The following is a 24,726-nucleotide window of genomic DNA, read 5'->3' on the forward strand; positions in this document are numbered from 1 at the left end:
GGCTGCTTGGAATGGCACAGTAAGATCATTTTTAGTAAAGTCCACACACTGCAATTCTTTAAAAGAATAGGAAAATCATTGTTTATAAATTTATTCTTCAGAGAGGCTCAGATGAACATGTTGAGAAAATAAATGCTCTCAGAACTTAAGTATAAACTTTTGGTTTAACATAAGCAAAAGATCTTTCCCAAGTATAAAGTGCACAGTTAGTAACAAATTAAAAATAAATTCAATCAACAAGAACAAAATTATATCAAAATGATACTTGATCTTCTTAATCTTAAATGCCTTTGCTGTAAGATATTGTTTCTTGAGGAATAGTAAGTTTTTAAAAAGCTTTTAAAGAGGTCACAAGCCCTTCTAACCAGTTACCTGGTTCACCTGAAATACTGTTAGACAGGAACAGCAGAGGTTACACCTTCAGACACATGAGTACAACAGATCCACAAGCAGCAGGAATACATGGATACTCATTTTCCCTCCCTCTGTCTAGCAGCATCAGTTCCCAGGATAAAAGGGCAAAGGAGACATGACAGAAGTTCAGGATTCTCTCACAGCACCTTCCCACTGGTTATTTTTCAGGACTCCCCACACCTGATGCCTGAGCCAGATGCCCAACACCCCTCTCCCCATCCCAGATATAAGGCCACAGACTGCTCCAATTCCTGAGCATTACTGAACCTTTTACTTCATGGTTTTTGTTTTGTGTCCAAGCTTTGAGGTTTTATTTAATGGCAGCAGCCTTCCTCTTAGACCTGAGTAAAAGATGGGAGGAAAATGATCTTCCTCTTGTTCAACAGCACAGACATCCAGAACACTCACACCAGCACTGCCAGCAGAGGAAATCTGTAAGAACCCTCACAGATCTACAAGAAACAGAAAAATGACACAGGGATGGCCATGAGATCCAGGAGAACAGGGCAGGGCTGCAAGAATGGAGGGATTCCTGATGAGTTTATCTGCCCAGCAGTGCAAAGCAGAGCCAAGGTGCACCTGCTGCAGGATGGGCAGAGCAGGGCAGAACCTGCTGGCACTGCCCCCTCTGCACACCTGAGCCCTGGCAAACACCTCAGCCTTCCTGCAGCCACTCACACCACAGGCCTGTTGAGCAGTCTTTGCAGGACAGACAGTACAAAAGATAACATTCCATGTATCAAAAATACATAAGACAATAAAAAGCTGCATGGCACTGCAATGCATTGTTACTTCAATAAAAATTATGGTCACTTGTAGCAAGAGGCCTGCACCAGCTTTTTGAATAGCAGAAAAATAATCTTTGATTACCAAAATATTCCCCTCTCCCTTCTTTTGTTTTTTTTTTTTAAATGAAATTATTTTTTCTAGAAGATGCTACCCTTGGCAATTTCTTCTTTACCCCACTGCATTTTCAGAAGCATACTTATCCCTGTCTTTCTTAGACACTAAGAAAACCCCATCAAACCTGGTTAGGATAGCACAGCCAAGGAAGGGATCAGGGCTGGACGGAGTTGTGAAATCCTGTAAAAAAATGAATTGCTATTTTTAAAGTTACTCTTGCTACACAGTGCCAATACATTCAAAACTAAATGAGAACTGAGTTTACTCTGTTGCAATGTTGTTTTTTAGAGGTCCATCTGGAATATGTATCTACATTAAAACATTCTGTGCTGTAAAATGCATTCTGCATTTTGCTGTGAATTCCTCCAGTCCATCCAACCAGCTTTTAGAAGAGCTGATGCTCAAATTGACTCATCTTCTGAGGAAGCAGACTGAATAGTGCCAAAAAGAAACCTGTTACTCATCAAAAGAAAGCCTTTGTTTGCAGCTGGGTTCTCATCTCTCCTGTGTTCATGATGTCATGTTATTCCAGGCTTCCTCCATTGGAATTAGATGAGGAGCAACAACATCACCATCCTAGTATTAAAATTCAGGAAACATTATTACACTTTTGCTTTCCATTCTGAAGCAGAGGAAAAGCAGCTTAATATCAGGTTTAACAGGAAAAAAAAAATCAATCCAAGGTCCCAGAATGTCTGTAAATCAATAAATACTGGTGACTGTGCATCCCAGGGGTGGAAACTGCTGCAGTGAGTGGTGGAGAGACAAAAGTGCCCTGCCTGAGATGGTACCACCACTGGCAGTCCAGTTCTTCCCAAATTATTATCAGAAAATCTGGAAGGTCAAGTGGCTGAATCCTGGCCACTGGTCTACAAACAGAATCATTAAGTGTTTCCTCTGACCTCACTAACACTGCTGCAATCAGCACCCTTGGTGCAGGAGGTGCCCTGCACTGGCTGAAACAGCAGCTGGGGCCCACCCCAGTCAGATACAGACATTCACTGTGCCCAGGCATTGCCAACACAGACAATCAGCTGCCCAAGCTCAGGAACCAGGGGAGATGCACACTGCTGTGCTCTGCAGCATGCCAGGGCCTGCAGGGTGGATGTGCTTACAGGCCACTACCACACTCTACAACCAAGGAGAGCTGTTGCTTGATCCCTTTGTAAATGGCCCTTCTAAAATTAACTGCTCTAAAAGACAGAAGCCAGAAGAATGAGCTAAGAACAGGCCTTACACAGTTTTCCATGCCTGTATCCCCACCTGGGAACATTCATCTCATGGGTGGCCTCTCCTTCCCCAGCCTGGTCTAGTGATGTATCTGCCCATGGCAGGGTTTGGAACAAGGTGATCTTCAAGGTCCCCTTCCAACCCAAACCATTCCATGGTTCTCTGATCCTATGGTACTTTCAGGTGTCTCCAGTGAAACCAGAGCCTGCCCAGATGGGAGCCATGATAAAACAAGGGTGAGTGAGGGAGTGCCTCTGCCAGAAAGGCAAGACCTGAATGCCAAACTTTTTAATGAAAAAGCAAGCTTATGGATGAAGATGATGAGCTCCAAACAAGAAATAGAATAAGTGAATTGTTACCTGTGGTTTGGTGAAATCATTCTGCACACACCACTGAACAAAGTACTGTTTTGCAGCTGAAATAATAAGTGGATCCTGACTTTTGTAATAAACCCGGACAACTTGCTCCATAAATGTTCTGGGTAAAAGCTTTGAAACCTTTGAAATAAAACAGAAAAAAGCTTTAGTATTTCTTGTAATACAAAAGGAAAGCAGTAAGAAGCCCCACTACAATCCAGGGTTTTATCCAAAGCAATTGTGATATTTCAATTCACAGTGTAATCCAATTAAAAACTGGATATTCATGTGGATATTCACATTTACAGTGACCATGCAATATGAACATACACCACATACCAAAGGCCATGAGGGTTCTAGACTGTCACACCACAACACACACCGAAGACCTGCAAGGCATGGATCCCACCACCTGTCCACAAATCCTGCAGACAACCACACAGGGCTCCATCACTTCCCTCACAGCTGGTGAAAATGCTTTTCAGAAGGGAAGTAAACACCTACCTGTTCTTGGGTGATTTTGACTGCCTTGGAAGGATCAGCCTTGCAATAGAAGTGAACATTATCAATTGGATTCTGTTCCTTCATTCCATAATCCATGCTGACAACCTTGCATGTAAAACAAAGCAAGTGACATTTGTTAATACTTGTCTTTAGTTTCCTCACAATAAATACAAACACTCCACTCCTGAAAATTACAGTAATCAAATGAAACAGCAACTAACAAATTTTTACTTAAAAAAACAATCTGGTGTTTATATTTTGCACAGTTTCTTCGACCCCCTCTTGCTCTCATGCTGCCAGGTGGATATTCACATTTACAGTGACCAGCTCCCAGGTGTGCTCTGAAACATTCCAGTTTCCAGCACTGGAAGTGGATCAGCCTGGGGCTCCCTAAATAAAACACACAACCCACACAGGCTGCAGCAGAGCTCACCATTATAAACATGAGGTTTAGACACATTATTTACATCAGCCTGGCACACCAACATTTCTGTGCTCAGCAGGGATCCACTTCCCTGCAATTTCAGTCTCTGGGATGGGAAAAGCCTTGGCTAATTTTTTAAAGCTCAGGGAACTGCTACAGTCTTGCCCAGTGAAGTGAACCTTCAGGGCAAGGGTGCACTTCCCAGAATGAACTGAGAACAGAGATTAAGCTGTGTGCTACCTGCAGAGTTCCCCAGCCACTTCCTGCCTCAGGCTCCCTCCTGCAAACACTGCTGTCTGCTGTGCAGCAGACAAACCCCAAAGCACCCAAGGCACCAACACCAGCAGCCTGGAGTCACTGTGCCTCTTTTCTCCCCATGGCCCCACAGGTTTCCTGCCTTCCTTCCATGCAGTGGTCCCCAGGCTGCTGCCACTGACACCCATGCACCAAACCCCATGGGCTTCCCCACTGCCCCTTGACAGGACAGACCAGGAGCAGAGTACAGATGACAGCCCAGTGAGGCTGCCCCACACCCTCCCACCACAGCAAACCTCCCATGGGAAGCTCGTTGCCCTCAGACCCTCAAAGTGAACCAGGCCTCCAGCTACAGACACCCTGTGGGTTTGTTCCTTCTCCAGGGGACACAGGGCCCTCTGTGATCCACAAGATTTTACTTGAACTGCTCTGAGAGGTGTTTACATCAACTATGAAATTCTCAGCCTTTAGCTCCACGTCTGGAGGGTCCTTCTTTGGCTTGGAATTTGCAATGCCTTCTGCCAGGCTGTTACTCTGAAAGAAACCAAAAGATAAATCAGATTACTTTTATGTACTCTCAGGTCTAGGTCACATGACACAATATGTTTTTAAAGCTTTCAATTCCTCACAGCTTGGCAAGACTCCTGCAGCAATCTGGTTGTTTGAACTACTGTACACCATAGCCATTAGTACAAAACCCAGTTTTTAGAAACAAACTAGGCTTAGGCAATTGAGAAGACCCAAAATCTGCCAGTCTGTGGAGGAATTTTACACCTGATGATGGGCAGGGGGAGAGCAGGAGTGTGCCATCCAAAATAAATACCCTCAACCAACTGTTTTACCAGTACAAATGTGTTGCAATTAAGTTCCCCAAAGCTGAATACTTGACATTTTCACAGAACTTTTTTAATGAGGGGCTGCAGGATCTTATCCTCTAATAAAGCTTTTACATCTATGCAGCAAAACATAAAATAACACAAGAGACAGACAAGGACAGAAAACACCCCACAAAAAGTACTCTGCTAAAGTACTCCACAAAAGCTGAAACCACAAAGGGGTTTGGTTTGGTTTTGGCCCCAAGGGAATATTCCCTGCTGACACAAAGCAGAGGAGCATGGTTAGAGCAGCTGGATTGGTTTGGGGTTTTTTTTGCTGCTGATTTGCTCATTGCAGAGATGGGGAGACTGACAAGCAAAAAATCACACACGTTGCCAAACTGAGGCTTGAAGTGACTCAAGAAACCAAAGAAAGGTTTATTTAGACTGAGAGCAAGCTTGGAAGAAAACCTTGCCAGGAGGGAACTGGCTTGAAGCAGCCTGTTGGTAACCATTTCTACTCCACATCAGAATGTATATGTTTTAACTTACTTCCAATCTTTGCTTGCATCATTTTGAAATTATCTCTCTGGTTTGCATTAACTGGAAACTCAGCCTGAATTTAAGAACTCTGAAGCTGTTTGGGATTTCCCCCAGGCTCTGGCCAGTTTGAGGATCACAGAATTGCATGGAGCTGGAGCAACCTGGTCTAGTGGAAGCTGTCCCTGTCCATGGCAGGAGGTTGGATTGGGTGGCCTTTAAAGGTTCTTTCCAACCCAAACCATGCTGTGATTCTAAACATAACCTTTCAGTGTGTGAAGGAGCAGAAACAGCTCTGTCTTGTGCAGCCACTGCTGCCCTGCAGGGCTGGGAGGAGGCTGAGCCTCTGGCATTCCTGCCACAGGCACCAAGGAGGAAACATCCTCCCTCAACCCTCAGCTGTGCACCCCAGGCTGCAAAGCACTGGCTGGATATAAATATAGCACCAGTGTCCCTTCAAAACAACTCCCTGGATAGTCCAAGATCCAATGCCTCTGGCCAGACTGTCAAAATGGGAGATTTTCCTTTCCTTAACTAAGCTTCTAAAAGGAACTGTTTAAAGGTGGAACTCATAACATTTGCTCTCACACCTGCCTCCTTATTTGTTGGGCCACCTATCTCAACCTTCTCCTCAGAAGGGCAGAAACTTGACAATCTGTGTACAATCATTTCATGTTTGCTTTCACCTATTTCCTCCAGCTTTTGTAATACAGAATCTCTTAATTCTACTTTTTCTTAGATAAAGAACACAAGCAAACCTTCTCTTCAAACAAAAAGATGAACAGCTACATCTAGTAGTCCTTGTCTAACCTTATTCTTTTAAAGAGCTGAATTATTTTTATGAAGGCTTTCTAGATACTGACATCCACTTCTGGAAATCAGGCATAGAAAATTTTCACCATTATGGCTGAAGTTTGGGGATAAGTAACTGATGACTTGACAACACAGTATTTGACATAAGACAACAGGAATTAAACTGCTATCTGCTTTGAAAAGCACTCACAAAAAAGACTGGACAAAGTATATGCATGCTCATGCTTAGTATAGAATTTAACACCAAGAAATTCAGCAGCTATTATTCAGTTTGATATTTACTCTCAAACCAAAACACACAAGCTACAGTTCAAAGCAAATGTGTTCCTTATTATTTCAAAATTTTCATTAACATAAAATGATGGAATAACCTTCTCAATCACTGGACTGTAAGAGTCTTTTATTAAATTTTGTATTTCTCAGCAGAGTTTTTCCTGAAAATATTTCTGTAATAATCAGCTTCTGAATGTCTACCTGTTGCCATTCTTCTGACTCTTTGTAGATAAAACTTTCCCCAATTTCTTTTATGTTTCATGGCTCAGCTACTAAAAGATGGGAAGAAAACTTTTGACTCTATTTTTCGAACAGCAAATAACAAAAAACCCCAAACCTTCAAACTAAACAAAGCCCACACTGAGGTTGACATAAATGGATGGTCAGCAACTTCAAGAATGTTTTTATGGGTACAGAACTCAGAACCTTCCACATTAGGACATTACCTCTACAATTTCCTTCTTTGATTTAGGTCGAGTCTCTCCTAAAAATTTGTATAATTCACGTCGTTCCACTCTACGCAGAATTTCTCGTGCCTCCTTCAGATTTTCATCACTTGAGTGCAGAATTCCCAGGTAGATACAGTCTGCCAAAGTTACACTGATTTTTGTTACCTATGTCACAATCCAGTGTCACAGTAAAATGAACAAACAGGGCCAAAGGTTAAAGCAATCAGAAAAACTGCTGGTTCAGGAAAGACACTTTCAGGGAGTGAAGGAACTAAGTCTAACAATGAGGAGTCACAATATTATCTTAATCATCATTAGACTCACAATGTTTGTTGGCAGAAAAACTATCACAATTCTCACCCTGGCAACATACTTTGTTATTTCACTAGAAGTTACTTTCTCCTCTTATTTAGCCAGTCTTGTTTAGCAGACTGTCCTCAACTCCACCACTAACTAGCTCAGGACATGGATACTCTGCCCTGTAAAAAAAACATTAAAAATGACCATTAAGCCTTCAGGTTTTCTCTGACTTTGAATGCCAGCATCAAAATCCCCCCTCCTGTCTCCACATGACAGTGACACATGGAGTGAGATTCCCACCATCAGTCAGAGCAAGACAAAGGTTTCTTTGGATGTGGCTTCAGAGCAGGAACTCCTCCTGGAGACTGGAGACTGCTGTTGCCAGGATGCTGCTGGCCTGATCTGCACCCCAGACTGCATTCCCTGGCCAGGAACACCTGAGCAGCTTTACCCTGTCAGAGCCCACCCAGAGTTCCCAACACTCTCCAGAACAACCCCTGAGCCATGTACCAAAACACCTTCAACTGGTTTAATGGACAAGCTCAACCTTTGATCCCAAGGGCAAGAGAGTGAGACCTGAGCTGAGACCAGTCCCTTACCCAAAATCTCCCAGCACCTCTGCCCTTCCCAGGAGAGAGCCCCCAGCCCAGAGATGGTAGCAAACTGCACCCTTCCCCCTCCTCCTTGCCACCTCTGTTGTCCCTTTAAAGTATAGTTGTTTCCCATCTCTTAGGCAACAAATGGGAGAAAATTCCTTGAGCAAAAAGAAAAAAAAAAGGAAAAATCCTACCCTCCACAGCACTAGAGGCACGAAGGAGATTTAAGAGGAGAACACACTCATCCTTCATGCTTCACTGTACATCTGATGCTAGTACATTCCTCACATCACTTTCCCTGCTGTTCAGCCCTCCTTGCTGGTCCCAGCTCCTTGCTGTGGCAGACTGGGAGAGGCTGGGCACAGCCCTGCTGTCCTTGCCCTGAGCTGTGCTCCTCACCAGGCACACAGGTAAGCAGGTAGCTTCAGCAGGACCCCAGAACAGGCCCAGCCCAGGAACAACTTCACCTCAGCTCTCTCCTTTCTTCCTAGCCTTCCATTGCTCAGCAATGCAATTCACCTTCCCCAACAACTCCTGCCCCTCAAAGCCAGCCCCTCTTGTCCTGCTCTGAGCAGAGGCACACAATGACAGAGGGGACACACAGCTCCTCAGCTCAGCAGCAGCAGTGTGGCCAGACTGCAGGTGGTGTGGCATATGAAGGACTGCCAGCAGAAGGCCTTTAGCAGGACAAAGGCTAAGGCACACAGGATTCTCTGCAACAGTGCCCTCAGGCCCTGTCACTTCATCATTGGGCCAAAGACAAGTTCTTTAGTCCCTCTGTTGGCCACCTAAGGCTTGGTGATGGAATCTCAGGAGAGCTGCCTTGGAAGTCCTGGTGAGCTGTAGCTGAAAGGAGCTGCCCTGAGCAGGACCTGCAGCACCCCTGCCCTGCATGCACAGAGCCAACCACAGAGCCCTGGAGCACCAGGGCTGCCTGGCCCACAGTGCAGCTCTGATCACACCCAGGGCAGCACTGGGGCCCCACAGCACACACCAGGCAGGCAGGGCAGCAATCCTGAGACCCCAGGAGAGCTGTTTGGAACTTGCTTTGGGAACAGCTTCACACACAACACACATGCAGTACTTCACCTGACAGAGCCACCTGTAGTGTCAGTTAGAGCTCACTCACACCCCACTTGTGGCAAGGGCAACAAACTCAGGGCACAGGCAGAACCTTCAAACACAGTCAAATCTGAACATATGTGGAACATAAAGCTGGTGCTGCTTTCTATCTCTCTCAACACAAAAGTGATTTAAACTAGAAGGTCTTGCTTTCCCAGCAAGATTTGAGAGCACAAGCATTAGACAGCCAAGGCCTGCCCCACCTTCTGTGCACAAAAGCAGTAAAACCAGTATTTTAACAGGTACTCATGCTCTCTTACTTAAAAAAATAGTTCTGAGACCTCTTACCAGTTAGTTTAGCATAGGCTTCCATGTCTTCCATTGCTGTAGAAATCCGATACACTTTTCCTCCAGAGCCTTTTATTTCAAAAAATCTGTCTGCTTTCGTGAAGGCTTCTGTTATCCTGGTTTGAGACAAAATTATGACTTTAGGATAGTATATTTTGAAACACCTCACTGGTCAACAGGCAAAATGAAAGAAATTAGTACGCTATAAACAGCTGACTTGATTCTATGTCACACCCTATTGATTTTCTGAATATTCTAAATGGATATGGTTTGTTTCAAGAATTTAAAAAGAAACTGAAAAGGAAGGAAAGGAAAATATACTTGCATTATTTCAATGATGTTGCCAGTCTTATGCTGGTATGCTCTCCTGTGCAGGCAGTTCCGGGTGTGGAACATCTCGTACAAATTTCCAACTTCCTGAAACAAAGAACCCCTATCAGCATTTACTCTGGCACTGACTTACTAGGAAAACTAAGACAATTAATTAATTCAATTCGTTGTCTCCTCCCGTTTACAGCATAAAGCAGAATGATTATTATTCACAATTTCCAAATTTTGGAACTGGCTCAGGCCACTGCAGGAAAGCAGAGTGCAGACAGTGACCCCAGGCAGCCAAGAGGATCCCTCATCCCTTCAGCAGCCCCTCACCACAGCCTCAGCAGACCTGCAGAGGATCCTGCAGACCTGACAGGTCTAGAGTCTCCCCTGCCAGGACCTGCACAAATCCTTTCAGACAGCGGCTTGCTCTGCCCCCTCCCCATACAGCAGCTTCAGAGAAAAACTTTCAGAGCAGCAACTACTTCTCTCCCTCTTGGGCTAAGGGAGCATGGGGCAGGAGCCCCAGGACCCAGCATGGGGTGCAGCCCCTGAGTGCTCTGACCCCCCTGGGCTGCACAGCCGCTCACCTTGTCACGGGTACAGATGTGCTTCTGGTTTTCCACTTCACACACCCGAGTGAAGACAAGCAATCGCTTATAGTCAAAATTATTTGGGATTCCCAGGTGATGGCAATCCCTAGAAATATTCCACAGGGTGTTTAATGACATGATCATTTTTGTACATACAGTAGCATTTTGTCAATAGGAATTCATAATAAAATGTAAGATTTGTACCTTGCAAAATAATCCCACTTGTCAACATCAATGCCATTTTTTTTATTAGCTACAATCTCATAGAGGAAACTTTTCTCCTTTGGTCGACCACGGTAAGGCCACTGATGGGAAGCAGGAAGAAAAACATCAGAAACAACAGGAAATTAAAGAGTGCCAACAATGTCAAACAGCTTTTTAAAGTCAGTGGGAATACACTTTGACTTTGCTTGTGACAAACATCCAACACTGAGGAGGTGAAGAACAAAAAGACAAGGAAGGAACTTCCAGAAGCTATCAGGAATTAGAAATACAACAGGGCCTAAGCAGCTGACTTCTTAGAATCTCAGGAAGAATAAAACCCATGGAACACATGTATTCATTGCCCCATTACTCTACTGGAAAAAAAAAAAAAAGAGAAAAAGAAAAAAAAAAGAACATATCAACAAAGAGGGGAGATTTTGGAATGATTTAATTCTCAGAGAATTAAATACACAAACATGTCACTGTCCTGCAATCTTCTGCAATCTACAACTTTATAGAACAGAGTTTAAAAATACTTACTTAGATATTTTAAGCAAAATTTGTTTGAATAGTCAGCTAGTTAAACTCCTACCTCACAAAGGACAATTCAGCCATAAGATAAATAGGAAATGAACAACAAAGATATAAGATGCACATTTTCTTGAAAATCTGAAGATCCTTCACCTAAAAAAATGCCACAAAGTGGCCCTGAAATTCTAAAAGTGGAAAATATTGTATGCAGATACAGCTTCCATGTTACCTGCACTACAGAAATACTAAAACTGATGTGAATGGCAATGGAAACATGTGAATGCAGCAGGAAGAAAGCACATCATGGATAAAAACACATGATCACAAGGAGCTCTGCTACTGGGACATGCTCAGGACACTGTGTCTGGTGCCTGAACACCCACTGTCAATGTCATGACAGAGGCCTGAACTATCTGTTCTTTCAGTGAAACAAAGATACTTCTTGGGATAGTGACAGGAGCAGCACACTCACCGATTTCACACAGGCAGTTTCATCTACAGGCCCTCCTATTTGCTCCTTGATGAACAACATATCTTCTTCCAGGACAAGCCCATATGACCTCATGACTTCTTCTAGTTTATTGGAAGTGATCAAATGCTCAAACATTTGAACAGAAGCAGTTTCATGCTGTGAAAAAAACCCATCCAAATATTGTATTATGTAGTTTAAGCATCTTTCCTGCAGTGCCACAGCTTCACTCCAAGTCCCCAGCACTGCCTAGCAGGGCACATGGGCAGGCTGGTGTGAAGTGCAGCACCTAGGTACTTTCCTAGTCATTCTGCATTAAACTGAACAGGAAATCACTCAGTCTACAGAGTCCAGAAGGACATTTTACAGCAGAGTGCTGTTAATTCTGTGTGTTGACAAACAGCAGCAAGGCAGCTACAATGCTAAACCACAAAATAATCAATTTTGCTGTGGAAAAGATTAACCAGCTTTCTCTGCTGATTTTGCTAAGACATTACAAGCAGAGAGAGGCCTGAAAGGACTATGTTGCACTTCATTCACAGAAAACAACTGTTGAAACTCTGATCAAAATTTTGGAAAGTTTGAATTCTAAATTCTATTGAATATCTTGGCCTTGGACTAAACATTATATTGGAAAGAAAGCCTCCAGTTAGTATTTTTCAAATATAAAATTTATTCTGCAGAAAGCTCTCAATATGCACTTTAAGGCACAATGCTGGCCAAAAATGATCAGTGCAGCCCTAACAAGGATATCATCATAAGGTTAGGAAACAACATTCTGGTTTTCAATTAAGCCATCAAAATGATGCAACAAGGTAAGGCCAGATGGCCACTATAGCCTCACAAGCACTGGAACTCTTTAAAGATTAATTCCTCTGCCTCTAAAAATTTCAGGTTTATATTTTTATTCTAACAGTGAGAAGCCTACCTTCCACTTCAAATCTGGACGAGTGAGTGGAATAAATCTTCCATCAAACATATGTGAAAATGGCCCATGACCTTAAATATAAAGATTAACAGGTTTAGTCTGAGACACAGTTTCTTGAGTAAGCTTAGAATCTGAATTCTCCTGTATTTGACTTTTCTGGACTGTCACAGTCTCAGCCTGGTTTGGGTTGGAACAGACATTACAGATCATCTCACTCAGACCCCTGCCATGGGCAGGAACAGCTTCCACTATCCCAGCCTGTCCCATCTGGCCTTGGACACTTCCAGAAGTGGGGTAGCCACAGCTTCTTTGGGCAACCTCTGCCAGGCTCTCCCCACCCTCACAGCCAAGAATTCCTTCCCAATATCCCACCTAACCCTGCCCTCTGCCAGTGGGAAGCCATTTCTCCTTGTCCTGACACTCCAAGCCCTTGTCCCAAGTCCCTCTGAGCTCTCCTGGAACCCCTTTTATGTGGTCTAAGGCCTCTCTGGAGCCTTCTCTTCTCCAGGTTGGAAACTCCCAGCCCTCCCAGCCTGGCAGCAGAGCAGAGGGGCTCCAGCCCTTGATGCATCTCCAAGACCTCACTCCAGCAGTACCCCATCCTTAGGTTGAAACCCAGGGCTGGAGGCAGCTCTGCAGGTGGGGCCTCACCTGACAAGACAGAGGGGCAGAATCTCCTCCTCACCTGTGCCCATGCTGGGGATCAGCCCAGCACATGGGGGGACTGGGCTGGCTCTGGTCCTGTCCAGCCTCATACCCACCAACACCCCCAAGTTCTTCTCCTGTGGGCTGCTCTCAATCTCCACCTCTCCAGCTTGTGCAGGTCCCTCTAGATGCCCCATCCCTTCCCTCCATCATGTGACCCCACCACACAGCTTGGTGGTGCTGGCAAACTGCCCAAGGGTGCATGGATCCCCCTGTCCCCATCACTGACAGAGACATCCAGCAGCACTGGGCCCCACGTGGGTCACTCATCACTGGGCTCCACCTGGACATCAAGCCTGTAACCACAACTCTGAGTGCAACCATCCAGAGAATTCCTAACTCATCATCTGTGAGGAAGGCTCAGATATAACAAGTACACTTTCCTAAGATACTTTAATGCTACTGCACTTAAGAGCCATTACCAGCACCTATGCCACAGGCAAGTACTGCAGCAACACTGAGAATATTAATTACTCTGTGTCAGCACTGAAGAAAAGAAGCAGTCATAAAATAAATGTTAAAATTTTTGAAACATTCTGAAATGTTTTAAGAGACCTAGAGAAATCACAGAAGGAAGTGGACATTTCAGCCACTGAGGGCAGAACTCTAAGCACCATTTGGAAACAGGACAGAACACTAGCTAAGAATGGCCACAGATTCAAGTGAACTATCTGCAGAGATATACTCCAGACCAAACAAAGCAGATAAAACCTGTCTTGGAATATGGCCCGTGCACTGAGCAGCCCAAAACAGCTCACATGGTCTGACCTCAGAGCCAGCTTTTCACCATGGTCAGCTTTCCAAGAGCAACAACACCTCAAGTGTTCCTTACCTAAATCATGACAAAGCCCAGCAATTTCCACACAGAGGATGTCTCGCTGGGTTATACCCAGGTCTGGCTGTCTGTCCTTCAGTGTACGAACCAGACATCCTGCAAGGTAGCCAACCCTGTGACAGGAGGAAAAGAAAGAAATACAGCAGTGGTTTGGATGAACAGAAAAAGAGAAGTTCTCCTACTGTGTTTTGTTCCATTAAGTCACAGTCCTTGTCTGAGAGGCAGGATACAAGGAATACCCAAACCCTGACCTGCCATAGAATCACAAACTGCTTCCTGCAGGAGAGTTTTAGTCCTCTGAAAGTAAAAAAGCAAGGGATACCATGCCCAAATGGGATACCATGCCCAAAACAGACTCTACAGCATCCTGCAGTATTTCATAACACACAACTCCACAATAGCTATGTAAGGGAACAGTAGTGCACCACTGACTGAGAGTCTTGAAGAACCTCAGCTTACACCAAATCCTTGAACTCCAGTCAGGGCAAACTGCAAAGGTCCACAACAGTCACCAAAGCATTTTGTACTTTTCTCAAACTGCCACTTTAATTATAGTTCATGACAATTATTTCTCTTCTTCTCATTCATTTTAGATTTGAGATTTGATTTAACTGAATGGGACTCTCTGTTCTCATGACACAAAACCAGCAGGAGCAAATATATGGCACATACTCTTGTAAACTGTTTATAACCTCTGCACAAACCTCTTTTTCCACTTGCCTCAACAGTTCCCCTTTCAGAACAGCTTAATGCAAGACAAGGTTTTCTATGATGTGGTAGTATGTTTTGTTAGTCCAAATTTCACTGATGATGGCTTTTTACTAGAACAATAAGCACACAAAGCTCACTTCTTCTATTTGTAACACTGTAGAAATCTTTGAAATTATATACAAGTGGAGAACAACTGTCCTAAATTTAACTCAATAGATCAATGGAGCTGTTCAAAAGAAAAGTTGCTGGTACAACTGGTTTTTTCAGACTTCTGTTGTGGAAACTTTGTTTGTATTCAATTTCTGTCTTTTTGGTTAACCAGATGCAATCAATCCAGGCTATGCCATTCATCTGACCCTTTTGCAAACAGCCATTTTGAATCTTGTTATAAGTAAGCCAGATTTAATATTTCAGCACCAAGAAAAGCAACTTTAGGCTGGCCAGATGACCTGAATAAGAACCTTGAGAAATACCCTTAAAACAAGCTCAAATTTGTCATCCATCAGCTTCCCTGAGGAGTGTGAAGGAGCTGGCAACACTCTACGAATCCTTCCATCCATCATATTTCTGCTTAATGGAATTACAGCTATCAGCCTGGCAACCTGCCACTGATTGCATGAGGCACATCTCCCTACAAAGGCAAATATTACAGATCAAATGGATTTTGGCTGTGCTGGATGCTGTGTGGGGATTACAACTGTCTGGCAGATCATAAGAGTAGCCCTGGTACACTTACTAAGTTTGTGCCTTAAACTCATATTTTGACTGGGAGACTATAAAGCACTTACAGATTTTAGCTAACATTATTTTTAGAATAATAAAGGGTGGGGAAGGAAATCTAATACTGATCCATCTTGTAGGTTTTTTTATCTGTCTTTATTAAAAGGGAACAGCCCACAATCACACAGGATATCCAAGACCAGAAACACCCCCTGGCAGTTTTCACCAACACTCAGACAGCAAGGCCCCTTGGCTGGCACCCCACAGCAGCAGAACCAGACTCAGGAATACCCAGATGCCAGAGATGTGTGTGCCAGCACCAGCACCTTACCCTAGGGAGTGCTCAAAGCGGTTGTGAGAGGCTCCTGGGAAAACAAAGTAGGTGCCACCCAGCTGCTTGATGTAGCGGAGGCGCTGGAACTGGGGGGTGTCAATGATCCGAATCAGCAGCGGATGGAATTCAATGTGCCCGTGGATAGGATCATTAAAAACCTACAGAAGGAAAAAAATAATTAAAAAATGGACTTTGAAAGGAAACAAGGATATCTAGAATAGTCAGGTATTTGGTGGGAGAGACTGTTCATCTTCTGTAAAACAGACATATTCTGCCAAGCCTATATGAAGATATATCAGAATCACAGGATGGCAGGGGTTGGCAGGGACCTTAAAGACCATCTTGTTCCAACATACTACCATGGGCAGGGAAAATGTCCACTAGACCAGGCTGCTCCAAGCCCTGTCCAGTCTGACCTTTCCCAGGCACAGGGAGCCCTCAACTTCTCTATGCAACAGAATTTATCTTGGAGAACTACTAAAGCTTGACATCAAAAAGATAAAACTGCCTAATTCACATAGAAAGGGTAGGAAAGTCAAAATGCCTAAAAATATTACCTCCACCTGTGCAATTCCAAAACTTAACATGTGTGAAAACTGCTGTCTTTACTAATCTGCTATTGCAATTAAAGCAGGATACTACAATGCATGTCTGAGATACCCAGTAAAAGTGTTTTGCCTGATACTGTTCATGCTTGTAAAGTCAAATGCTATTTTGCTTTATTATGGCTGTTATTTTTTCTCTTAAAACAAAATGCAAACCCCCAAGATGACTAAAATATTAAAGAAGTGCTTCCTGATATGCACATATTTTTGGAGACATCTCAGTAACTAAGGGACTCAGTAGAGAAGATAAACACATTTAATCTTTAACCTTGCTGTCAAACTGTAGGCAGGACCACTCCATCACACACATACCTTGATAAAATACTGAGGCAAATAAGGTTTTCCTGTGCTCTCTCCCCTTGGTGACTGAGCTGGGAGGGCTCTAACAGATATGCAGACTACTACAGAATGTGGACAGTCCTGGCCCCAGTTAAACCACCAGGAGAAACAACTGGATGCAGGAAACAGTGAAAGTGAGGAGGAGTTTGTGAACCCCAGCCTGGGGACAAACTAATAAAATAAATGTCTTAGGTTGCAATGCAAGATACAACCAGTAGTATGTATTCTATTATCATCTGTTAAAACCAGGTGGGGCAGTGTTCTTTATCTCTTCCATGACTAACCCTCCCTCTAGGGGGATATCTTCTGTTAATGGCCATTGAGTCCCAGGGCATGACTGACAAAATTACATCATCCCACTGGGAGATGCTCCAGCCAGGGGGCAAGCCTTTCCTACCTGGATAAAATCTGAGATTTGGAACACCAAAGCAGCCTTTTACCACTGGATTCCAGAGGAAAACCAGACCCATCTACAGCATCCCTGGAGCTTCAGAGGAAACTGCACCTTCTCCAGGAGCACTGCTCCAGCTGAACCACATCTGCCACTGCAGGAGGATGCAGCCACCATTGAATGGGACTGTGCCAACACCCTGACTGACTGACGGGTGTCAGCTTGGATTCTGACTCTGGCAGGGTTTGGGGATTGTTGTTTTGTGTTACTGTACTTTTATTTTAATTTTTCCTAGTAAAGAACTGTTATTCCTATTCCCACATCTTTGCCTGAGAGCCCCTTAATTTCAAAATTATAATAATTTGGAGGGAAGGGGTTTACCTTTTTTTCATTTTCAAGAGAGGCTCTTGCCTGCCTTAGCAGACACCTGTCTTTCAAACCAAGACACAACTCTTCTGCTCATTTAGTCCCTCACAACCTGCAGGTGCCCACTCAAAGCTTCCACATGATGATTCTAGTATTTCTTTTAGTTAATGTGGTTTTTCACAGACCACCACTACCAAGGGCCCAGAGTTTGCTACTGTGCAAAGGAAAGGCACCAGCTGGCAGCACCCAGCCAAGAGGGGAGAGGCAGAGAGGGGAAGCAGAGCCCTGTGCAGGGCCTGGGTCATGACCTGGCCATGGTGCCCCCATAGCTTGGGTTACCTTCATCACCTCCATGTGCTGCTGTCGTGGCTGCCTCAGGCACTCCAGTACTTCCAGTCGCTCAGTTGGGCAGCTAGGAAGGAAAAAGAGACACTGAGAGGAAAGTCTGCAGTGCACTTCCATTTACAATTGGCAGCAAATATGGAATTATTTATGAGAGTTCACATTACTTTGATATTCCTTGACAGAAGAAAACTGCTACTGCAACATTTTCAGAAAAACGTTGAAAGCATTTATCCTTCTAAAATCAAGAATATTAGGAAGGAAACAAATGTCTGTAGAGCAATGTAAGTGCTTCTCCCACTTACAGAACTAAGAAATAAAACAACCACAAAACTGATGAAAAAAGTTGTGCAAGCCACACCTGGGATCCTTTAAACTTATGGGAAAGACAACATGCAGCATCTGAATAACTGACATTGTTTAAGGATGTAAAACACCCTTAAACTAAAATGTCAGGGTCACAACAAATTATTTTTGTAAAAATCTCTTGCAGTTAGTCAACTGTGTTTTAAAAGTTGAATTCTGTCAAATTAACTTGAATTTTACAAAAATTAATTTCAACTCCAACAGCAAAACCACTGCAGTTTAAAACATGTTCTAATTTAAGACAGATTATTTTATTTTGAAGATATTTTGCTGTCATTTTTGATAAATTATTAAAGGTCTCCCTCACAACACACAGCTAAACTTCCAGTGCAGATACTCTGCTGTAGCCACTGCAGTCTAAGAGCACAGGCAGGACAAGTCTGGAGAGAGAGAGATAATATGGTCTATCACACCTACTTTGACTAACTCTGTCTGCAAGCCTTGCTCTGGAGCTAAATGCTTTCAGCCTCACTATGACAGCAAACACTGTCATGAGAAAATACCTTTTCTCCAGCAGTTAACCACTGAGATTGGGTTATCAGCCCTTCAGCATAAAATTTAACAGAAAACAAGACTGTAAAGTGTCAACTACTAGGAAAAAGTACTGCTTGAAGCTCTACCTCTCCTCATCTGAATCTTTTAATAGTTCACAATCCCTAAAATATTAAAGGCATGTGATGTTTGAGCTTTGGTGAGCAGTGTTACTCTTGGTATTGCTTTCCCTCACAGGGAGCTCTTGGGCTGTAGCTGCTGCTCAGACTGCTACAGGCAGTGCTGGAGCACCTCTGCTGTGCAGACAGGCTGGGAGCTGGGGCTGCTCAGCTGGAGAAGGGAATTCTGCAGGGAGGCCTCACTGAAGCCTTCCAATACCTTAAGGGGACCAATAAAAAGGAGGGAGAGGGGCTTTTTATAAGAGCAGATTATGGCAATCAACAGAGACTGTTTGAGGCAAGCATGAAGCCAATTTATTGATTTCACACATCAATATATATCTTTTATTGGTGTTTCTAAGTAACATTACTTAATCAGAGCTCTACACAGACCCTCTGCACAGACCAGCAGAGAGACATAGGGTCTCGCATGATTTACCTCAAACAAAGGACACCAAGCACACTTTTTTCCTTCTGCATTTAAGTTTCTGCTTTGGCTTGTGGCCTACCAAACTTAGTACATCCACTTCAGTCATGAGTTGAGCTCTGAGCTCTGCTCTCCAGCTGTATTTCAACAAGCAGATACTGTCAGGACAAGGGGCAACGTTTTTAAACTGACTGAGGGCAGGGTCAGATTGGGTATTAGGAAAAAATTGTTCCCTGTGAGGGTGGGGAGACCCTGGCACAGGCTGCCCAGAGAAGCTGTGGCCACCCCATACCTGGAAGTGTCCAGGACCAGACTGGACAGGGCTTGGAGCAGCCTGGGATAGTGGAAGGTGCCCCTGCCCATGGCAAGGGTCTGAATGAGATGATCCTTAAGGTCTGTTAACACAGGAAACTAGTTTTCCAGGGCTCTGCAGGCAGATGTCCTCCAACAGCCAAAGCAGCATCACTGCTAACTGCTTGGAAGTGGTGACAAGTGGCACTTCCTCACCCACTTCCCTCCTGCTTTGTCCACACCCTCCTTCATGCCACTGGTCACAAGGATGAGAAGATCCCTCTCCCATGCCCAAATGGGTCAACCAGACAGTCTCACTCATCATCTGTGTTCAGCAGGCAGCACACTGCACACACATGAAACACCCACTGCCAGCAATGGAAGAGCACCTGGGAAACCCACTGTGCTCCTCCAGGCTCCTCCTCTCCCCTCTGAACATCAGGAACCCAGGGAACATAAAAAGACATTCATCAGTGGCCTGTCACAGAGAAATTATCAAAGTTACTACACAACAGTGTGCAGTGGACAGCAAAATAATTGTTCTCGGTGCAAAGTTGAGATGTTTACAAAAACCAGAATGCCTGAGCAAGTCCTCATCCACCTCCCAACAGTTTCAGCTTAATAGAAACAAGATGTCAGATCTCACAGAAGGAAACCTATATAAAGTTAACAGTATCTCACACAAAGAAAACCCACAAGCCTGTAAACCCATCACTACCTGCTCCCTACATCAGCTGAGAGCTCTCCACAGAAGCGTGCCCCCATCACCTCTGTCTCATGCTGAGGGACTCCTGCTGCCCGTGTTCAGCACTGACAGACAGTCTCTGCATGGCTGCACATGTCCAGTATGTTCTGGATGCTCCTTTCCTGTTAGAAGCAAGCAGCCTCCTGGCACGTGCTAAATAAAACACCAGCTTGTCATTTCAGTCAGGCAATTACCTGGTACTTCAGCAATAAACAAAGCCTTCAGCTGCCTTCCATGACATCACAGCATTTCTATCTGCACACTTCAAACAGCTGCAGTTAAACTTCCACAAAAAGAGAAATCAAGAATACATTAATTACTCCAGTACATCTTACCTTGTCCAAAGTGTAGCACTTCTGCCTTGTCCCACTGTGTCACACCAGCTCTTTATACTCATGCTCAGTCACCCGCCCTTCCCCACTCCCATTTGCATGCTGATGTCTCAATAGAACAGTGAAAGAGCCCAGCACACCATGAGCTCTGATGAGTTTTCAGTCAAGGAGCCAAGACCAAAGTGCTCTAATCCCCAGCAGAAAGCACAGCTCTGCACTTGTGTGCACCTGCCAGATCACACACCCCAGCCTGCCTCAGGGCTACCAACTACAACATCAGCAAACAGCTGGAGCCAGCAGGTGGGTTTTGAGACAGATTTGAAGGAAACAGTATAAACAAGGTTAACAAAGGAGTAAAGAAAAGACATTACAAGATTAAAAACCACCAGGAAGTATGTGGTGAGCAAGCAGGCCCACATCCCAGTAGAGGGGAGCATGAGAGGATCCCCAGTGGGGCCTTTCCAACACACAGAATAGCGGGACAGATTCATACTCTCTGCAGTTCCAGAAAAGCAAGAAAACACATTCACCACCAGAACGATTACAAGGGTTTTGGGATCAGTCGTTCCCCCACTGCCGGGAACAACCCTTTACACACTTTAGAACAACATCCAGTCCGTGTTTGTGCAGGTGACCACCACCAGCCTGCCTGCTCCGGACTGCCCAGGGCAGCAGAGGCTGTCAGCAGCCAGAACTCGGCCACTCACCCACAGGCCCCTACTCTGCCAGGACACACAACACCGCTTCTCTTTCCACAGCAAGCCACGCTCCTGCAGGCACAAGAGAGCCAAGTCTCAGCAAGGCTGACCTGTCAATGCCCTGGATCTCTCTCTCCCAGGGAGACGGTGACACTCGGCCTCTCCTGAGCAGCACCTCCCGCTCTGTCAAACATTGGGGCCGCTGTCGTTCCTGGAGCTGGAGCAGCAGCAACTTCAGGCAGAAAAGTAAATTCCTGTCAGAGCCCCTTGTGTTCCCAGCAACACTCCAAATCTCACTGTGCTACTCAGGTGAATTTCATTAAACCTATTCCAAAGGATCGAGGTTTTTTGCTTCACGTGGTTAACTGGGCAGCGTGCGTCCACGCCGTGGCTGTGCTAGGATCAGCAGGGAACGGGCCCTGCTCCGAGGGTCCGAGCCCAGCCCCACCGAGCCCGTTCCCTCGCGCTCGGCCCCGCTCGGCCCCGCCGGGGCGGCCGCGGCCTAGAGCCGGGCCATGCGCGTGTGGAGCCGCAGCGGCCAGGCCTCGCCTCCCCTTCCCCGCGGGCGGCGCTCACCAGACGCGGATGAGCTCGGGGGCGCAGGCCGGCAGGTCCAGCAGCATCCTCCCGGTGACCCCGCTCTCTGCGGGAGCAAGAGAAGCGTCAGCGCCAGCGGCGGGGCCGCGGGGCCACAGGCTCCGGCCCCATCCCCAGCCCAAGCCCCGGCCCGCCGTACCTCGGAAGCGTTGCAGCAGGCTGGGGTCGCCCACGCCGCAGCGGGAGAGGTGCTGGCAGAGCCGCTCCGTGTCCCACAGCCGCGGGTCGCCGCCGGGGCCGCGGGGTCCCTCGCAGCGCGCGCGTTGGGCGGGAGCGCCCGCCGGGCTCCCCATCCCGCGCCGCCACCGCGCAGGCGCCGCCGGCCGGGGGTCCGGCGCGCGGTGACGTCACCGCCCCGGGGCCCCTCAGCCCTCGGCATGGCGGCGGTTCCGCGCCGCGGCCCGCGGGGCCTTCGCCCGCCTCATCCTGCGGGGCGGCGGGTCCGCTCTGCAGCCCGACCCGCTGTGCTGGCGGCGGCCCTGCGCTAGGGCATTCACGTGGACTGCCTGGAGCCCTGCACCGGCGCTGCCCGGTGATTATCCCAGCCGTCGTCATGAACACCAGCTGCCGCATGGTGCTCCCAAAGGAAGCGGTGCCACAGCACTGCTGCCTTCAAACAACACTGCTGAGGGCACCCAGATCTGAGCTCCATCAAGGTCTCATTCCCAAGACATCATGGGCCGTGGAAACAGCCTCACCACAGCTGCCAGGTGCCCCGTTGCTCCCACAGCCATCCGAGGGAGAGACACACGGGCTGGTTTTTATGTACCTCGTTCACTTGCAGTGTCCCGATATCCATGAAAACAGCTCAGCTGCCCAAGGCCTCAGAGTACCAGAAGGGGCCTAAAACTTTGGCTCCCCATTATAGACCCCACAGAGCAAGGCTGGCCAAATCCCTGCTGCCTTGTCCCCCCGACAGCCTTCTCAGGGCGGTGTCTGCCCCACGTGCAGCTGCACAGGGCACCCGATGGACGGGAATGGACGGGAATAGACGGATACTCCCACCTGCACAGTTTCTGGGGAGCACCTGTCTCTCCACTTTCATCACCAGCACTGACAGGGACATCCCAGAGATCCAGTGATGCTCACCGTGATGCTGCACAGGCTCCCACGGGGAAGTTTACACGTTATCCCTCCACATTATGCATACATGTGGAGGGTTTACAAGGCCAGGTTTGGGGAACAAGGAGGGCAGTGGTGGCCTCTGTACATTGTTTAGGCAGAGCTGGCTCAAGAGGCCTCCAAGACAAATCCACTGTGGCACAGCTGCAGCTGGGAGGGAGGAGCCAGAAGATGTGAGAGCCACAGCCCTGCAGGCACCAAGGCCGGGAAGGAGGAGGGGCAGGAGGTGCTCCAGGCACCAGAGCAGAGATTCCCCTGCAGCCCGTGGTGCAGGCCATGATGAGGCAGACCCACCCTGCAGCCTGTGGAGGACCCCACACTGGAGCAATTGGACATGCCCTTGAGGACGCTGCAGCCCATGGAGATCCCACACAGGAGCAGGCTCCCAGCAGGAACTTCAGCTGTGAACAGGGGCAGAGCATGAGGTGGAAGGGGCAGCAGGGACAGAGCATTACAAACTGACCTGTCTTCCTTCCCCATCCCCCTGCAACACTTGCAGAGAGAGGAGGTAGGATAGTCAAGCAAGTTGAGCCTAGGCAAAAGTGCTGAGTGGAGAGAAAGTGGTTTTAATTTTGGTTTTGTGTCTCATTATCCTACTCTGTTTTTAATTGGAAAGCAATTTCTCTTCCTCATTTTCTGTCTTTTATCCATGATGGTGCCTGGTGAGTGATCTCCCTGTCTCTATCTCAGTTGTTTTGTGGTATTTTCTCTCCACTCTGCTGAGGAGGGGAGGTGAGAGCATGGCTGAGGGACCTGGCAGCCAGCCACAAGCCAACACAGTGCATGTCTGGAGTTGTTGCATCCTCCTCCCCATTTCTTTCTCCCCTTCAGATGTGTAGAGGGGAGAAAAAAATAACTGCAAAAACCTCCCATCACCTTAATAATAAAAAGTCCTTTATTTTTTTCTTGAGGTCTCTGTTTCTCAGGGGCAAAGCTTGCATGTTCTACTGTCATGCTACAGGAATTTCCTCTTGTGAGCAAGAGCCTGCTTTCTCACTTCTTGACTTTTGTTAGCAAAGTACATGTAACATTTGCTGTCTGGTTTTCATTTGGCTGAGAGTCTCTCTCCATCCCCTCTGGGTATCTCAGTGCTGATCCATCAGCCCTGAAACGAAACTGGCCGAGTCCCACCCTTTTAGAGGAAACTCTATTCTTAGAAGCAACATGAGGAGACAAAACCAGGCCAGATCCACTAAGAAATACAGTCATACAAAATAGTGTCTAATTTTCTCCATTTCCTCTGTCCTACACAAGTGACACACAAGTGTGACTGGTGCTTGGCCTTTTAGGGAATAATTGATCACCGTCCATTCTTTACTTCTAAGCAGAGTCAAAAACTCCCTATATATAGCTCTACCTAAAGAAGCTTTTTGGGGATGGGATCCACAGGCCTGATACATCTGGGGAGCTTATAAAAAAAAAATAAAATTAAGAGGGAGCTCACTGTATTTGCGACCTAAAAACCAGCAAGAGAGGATTATTCTGAAAGAACTGGACATTTGTCTTGGACACAATCAAAAACCTGCTGATTTTGTGACATGAGATGAACACATGCCACAGTAAGAGGACAGGGATTACTGGCTTCACTCTTGGGTAGCAGGAAGAAAAAGAAAAAAAAAATACTGCACTAGGGTGTTGTTCTGAATACCACAAATTCCTTCATAATCAAACATGACACATAAAAAAAGGGAAAGAGGTAAAAGTTATTTTTAGACTTGTTTGTGTGCAATAGGGGTGACCTGAGTGCCTCCTCACCCCTGCCTGCTGCTGCACATGCAGGAAACCCAGTTATCTCTGCTCAAACAACATGGTGCACAGCCCAAAATTA

General features: G+C 46.1%; 1 protein-coding gene across 4 annotated transcripts; it reads right to left on the bottom strand.

Moving 5' to 3' along the window:
* Positions 1-75: 75 nt before the first annotated feature.
* Positions 76-23,801, bottom strand: SAMHD1 (SAM and HD domain containing deoxynucleoside triphosphate triphosphohydrolase 1). 4 transcript variants are annotated; one of them, XM_056507484.1, is made up of 17 exons: positions 21,916-23,801; positions 21,756-21,822; positions 21,290-21,411; positions 17,668-17,740; positions 15,625-15,785; positions 13,860-13,975; positions 12,323-12,393; positions 11,398-11,553; positions 10,395-10,495; positions 10,188-10,296; positions 9,608-9,699; positions 9,283-9,398; positions 6,974-7,113; positions 4,531-4,620; positions 3,408-3,512; positions 2,907-3,044; positions 76-1,893 (listed from the first exon to the last, which is right to left on the bottom strand). In XM_056507484.1, the coding sequence occupies exons 1-17, from the start codon at positions 22,347-22,349 to the stop codon at positions 1,828-1,830; spliced, it is 2,157 nt and encodes a 718-aa protein (XP_056363459.1). In that variant the 5' UTR covers positions 22,350-23,801; the 3' UTR covers positions 76-1,827. The 4 variants fall into 4 exon arrangements, with proteins under 4 accessions (XP_056363459.1, XP_056363462.1, XP_056363461.1 ...); XM_056507487.1 differs by lacking the exon at positions 21,290-21,411 and having other exon boundaries at positions 21,916-22,101; XM_056507486.1 differs by lacking the exons at positions 21,290-21,411; positions 21,756-21,822.
* Positions 23,802-24,726: the final 925 nt, after the last annotated feature.

This window comes from Oenanthe melanoleuca, chromosome 20, assembly GCF_029582105.1.
Source record: "Oenanthe melanoleuca isolate GR-GAL-2019-014 chromosome 20, OMel1.0, whole genome shotgun sequence".
NCBI lineage: Eukaryota > Metazoa > Chordata > Aves > Passeriformes > Muscicapidae > Oenanthe > Oenanthe melanoleuca.

Coding starts and splice junctions, on each gene's coding strand:
- SAMHD1 (XM_056507484.1), bottom strand. CDS start 22,349: ATGCGGCAGCTGGTGTTCATGACGACGGCTGGGATAATCACCGGGCAG. Junction 15,786..17,667: donor AGCACATGGAGGTGATGAAG/GTAACCCAAGCT, acceptor TTCCTTCTGTAG/GTTTTTAATGATCCTATCCA. Junction 4,621..6,973: donor CAAAGAAGGAAATTGTAGAG/GTAATGTCCTAA, acceptor GGTTTCTTTCAG/AGTAACAGCCTGGCAGAAGG.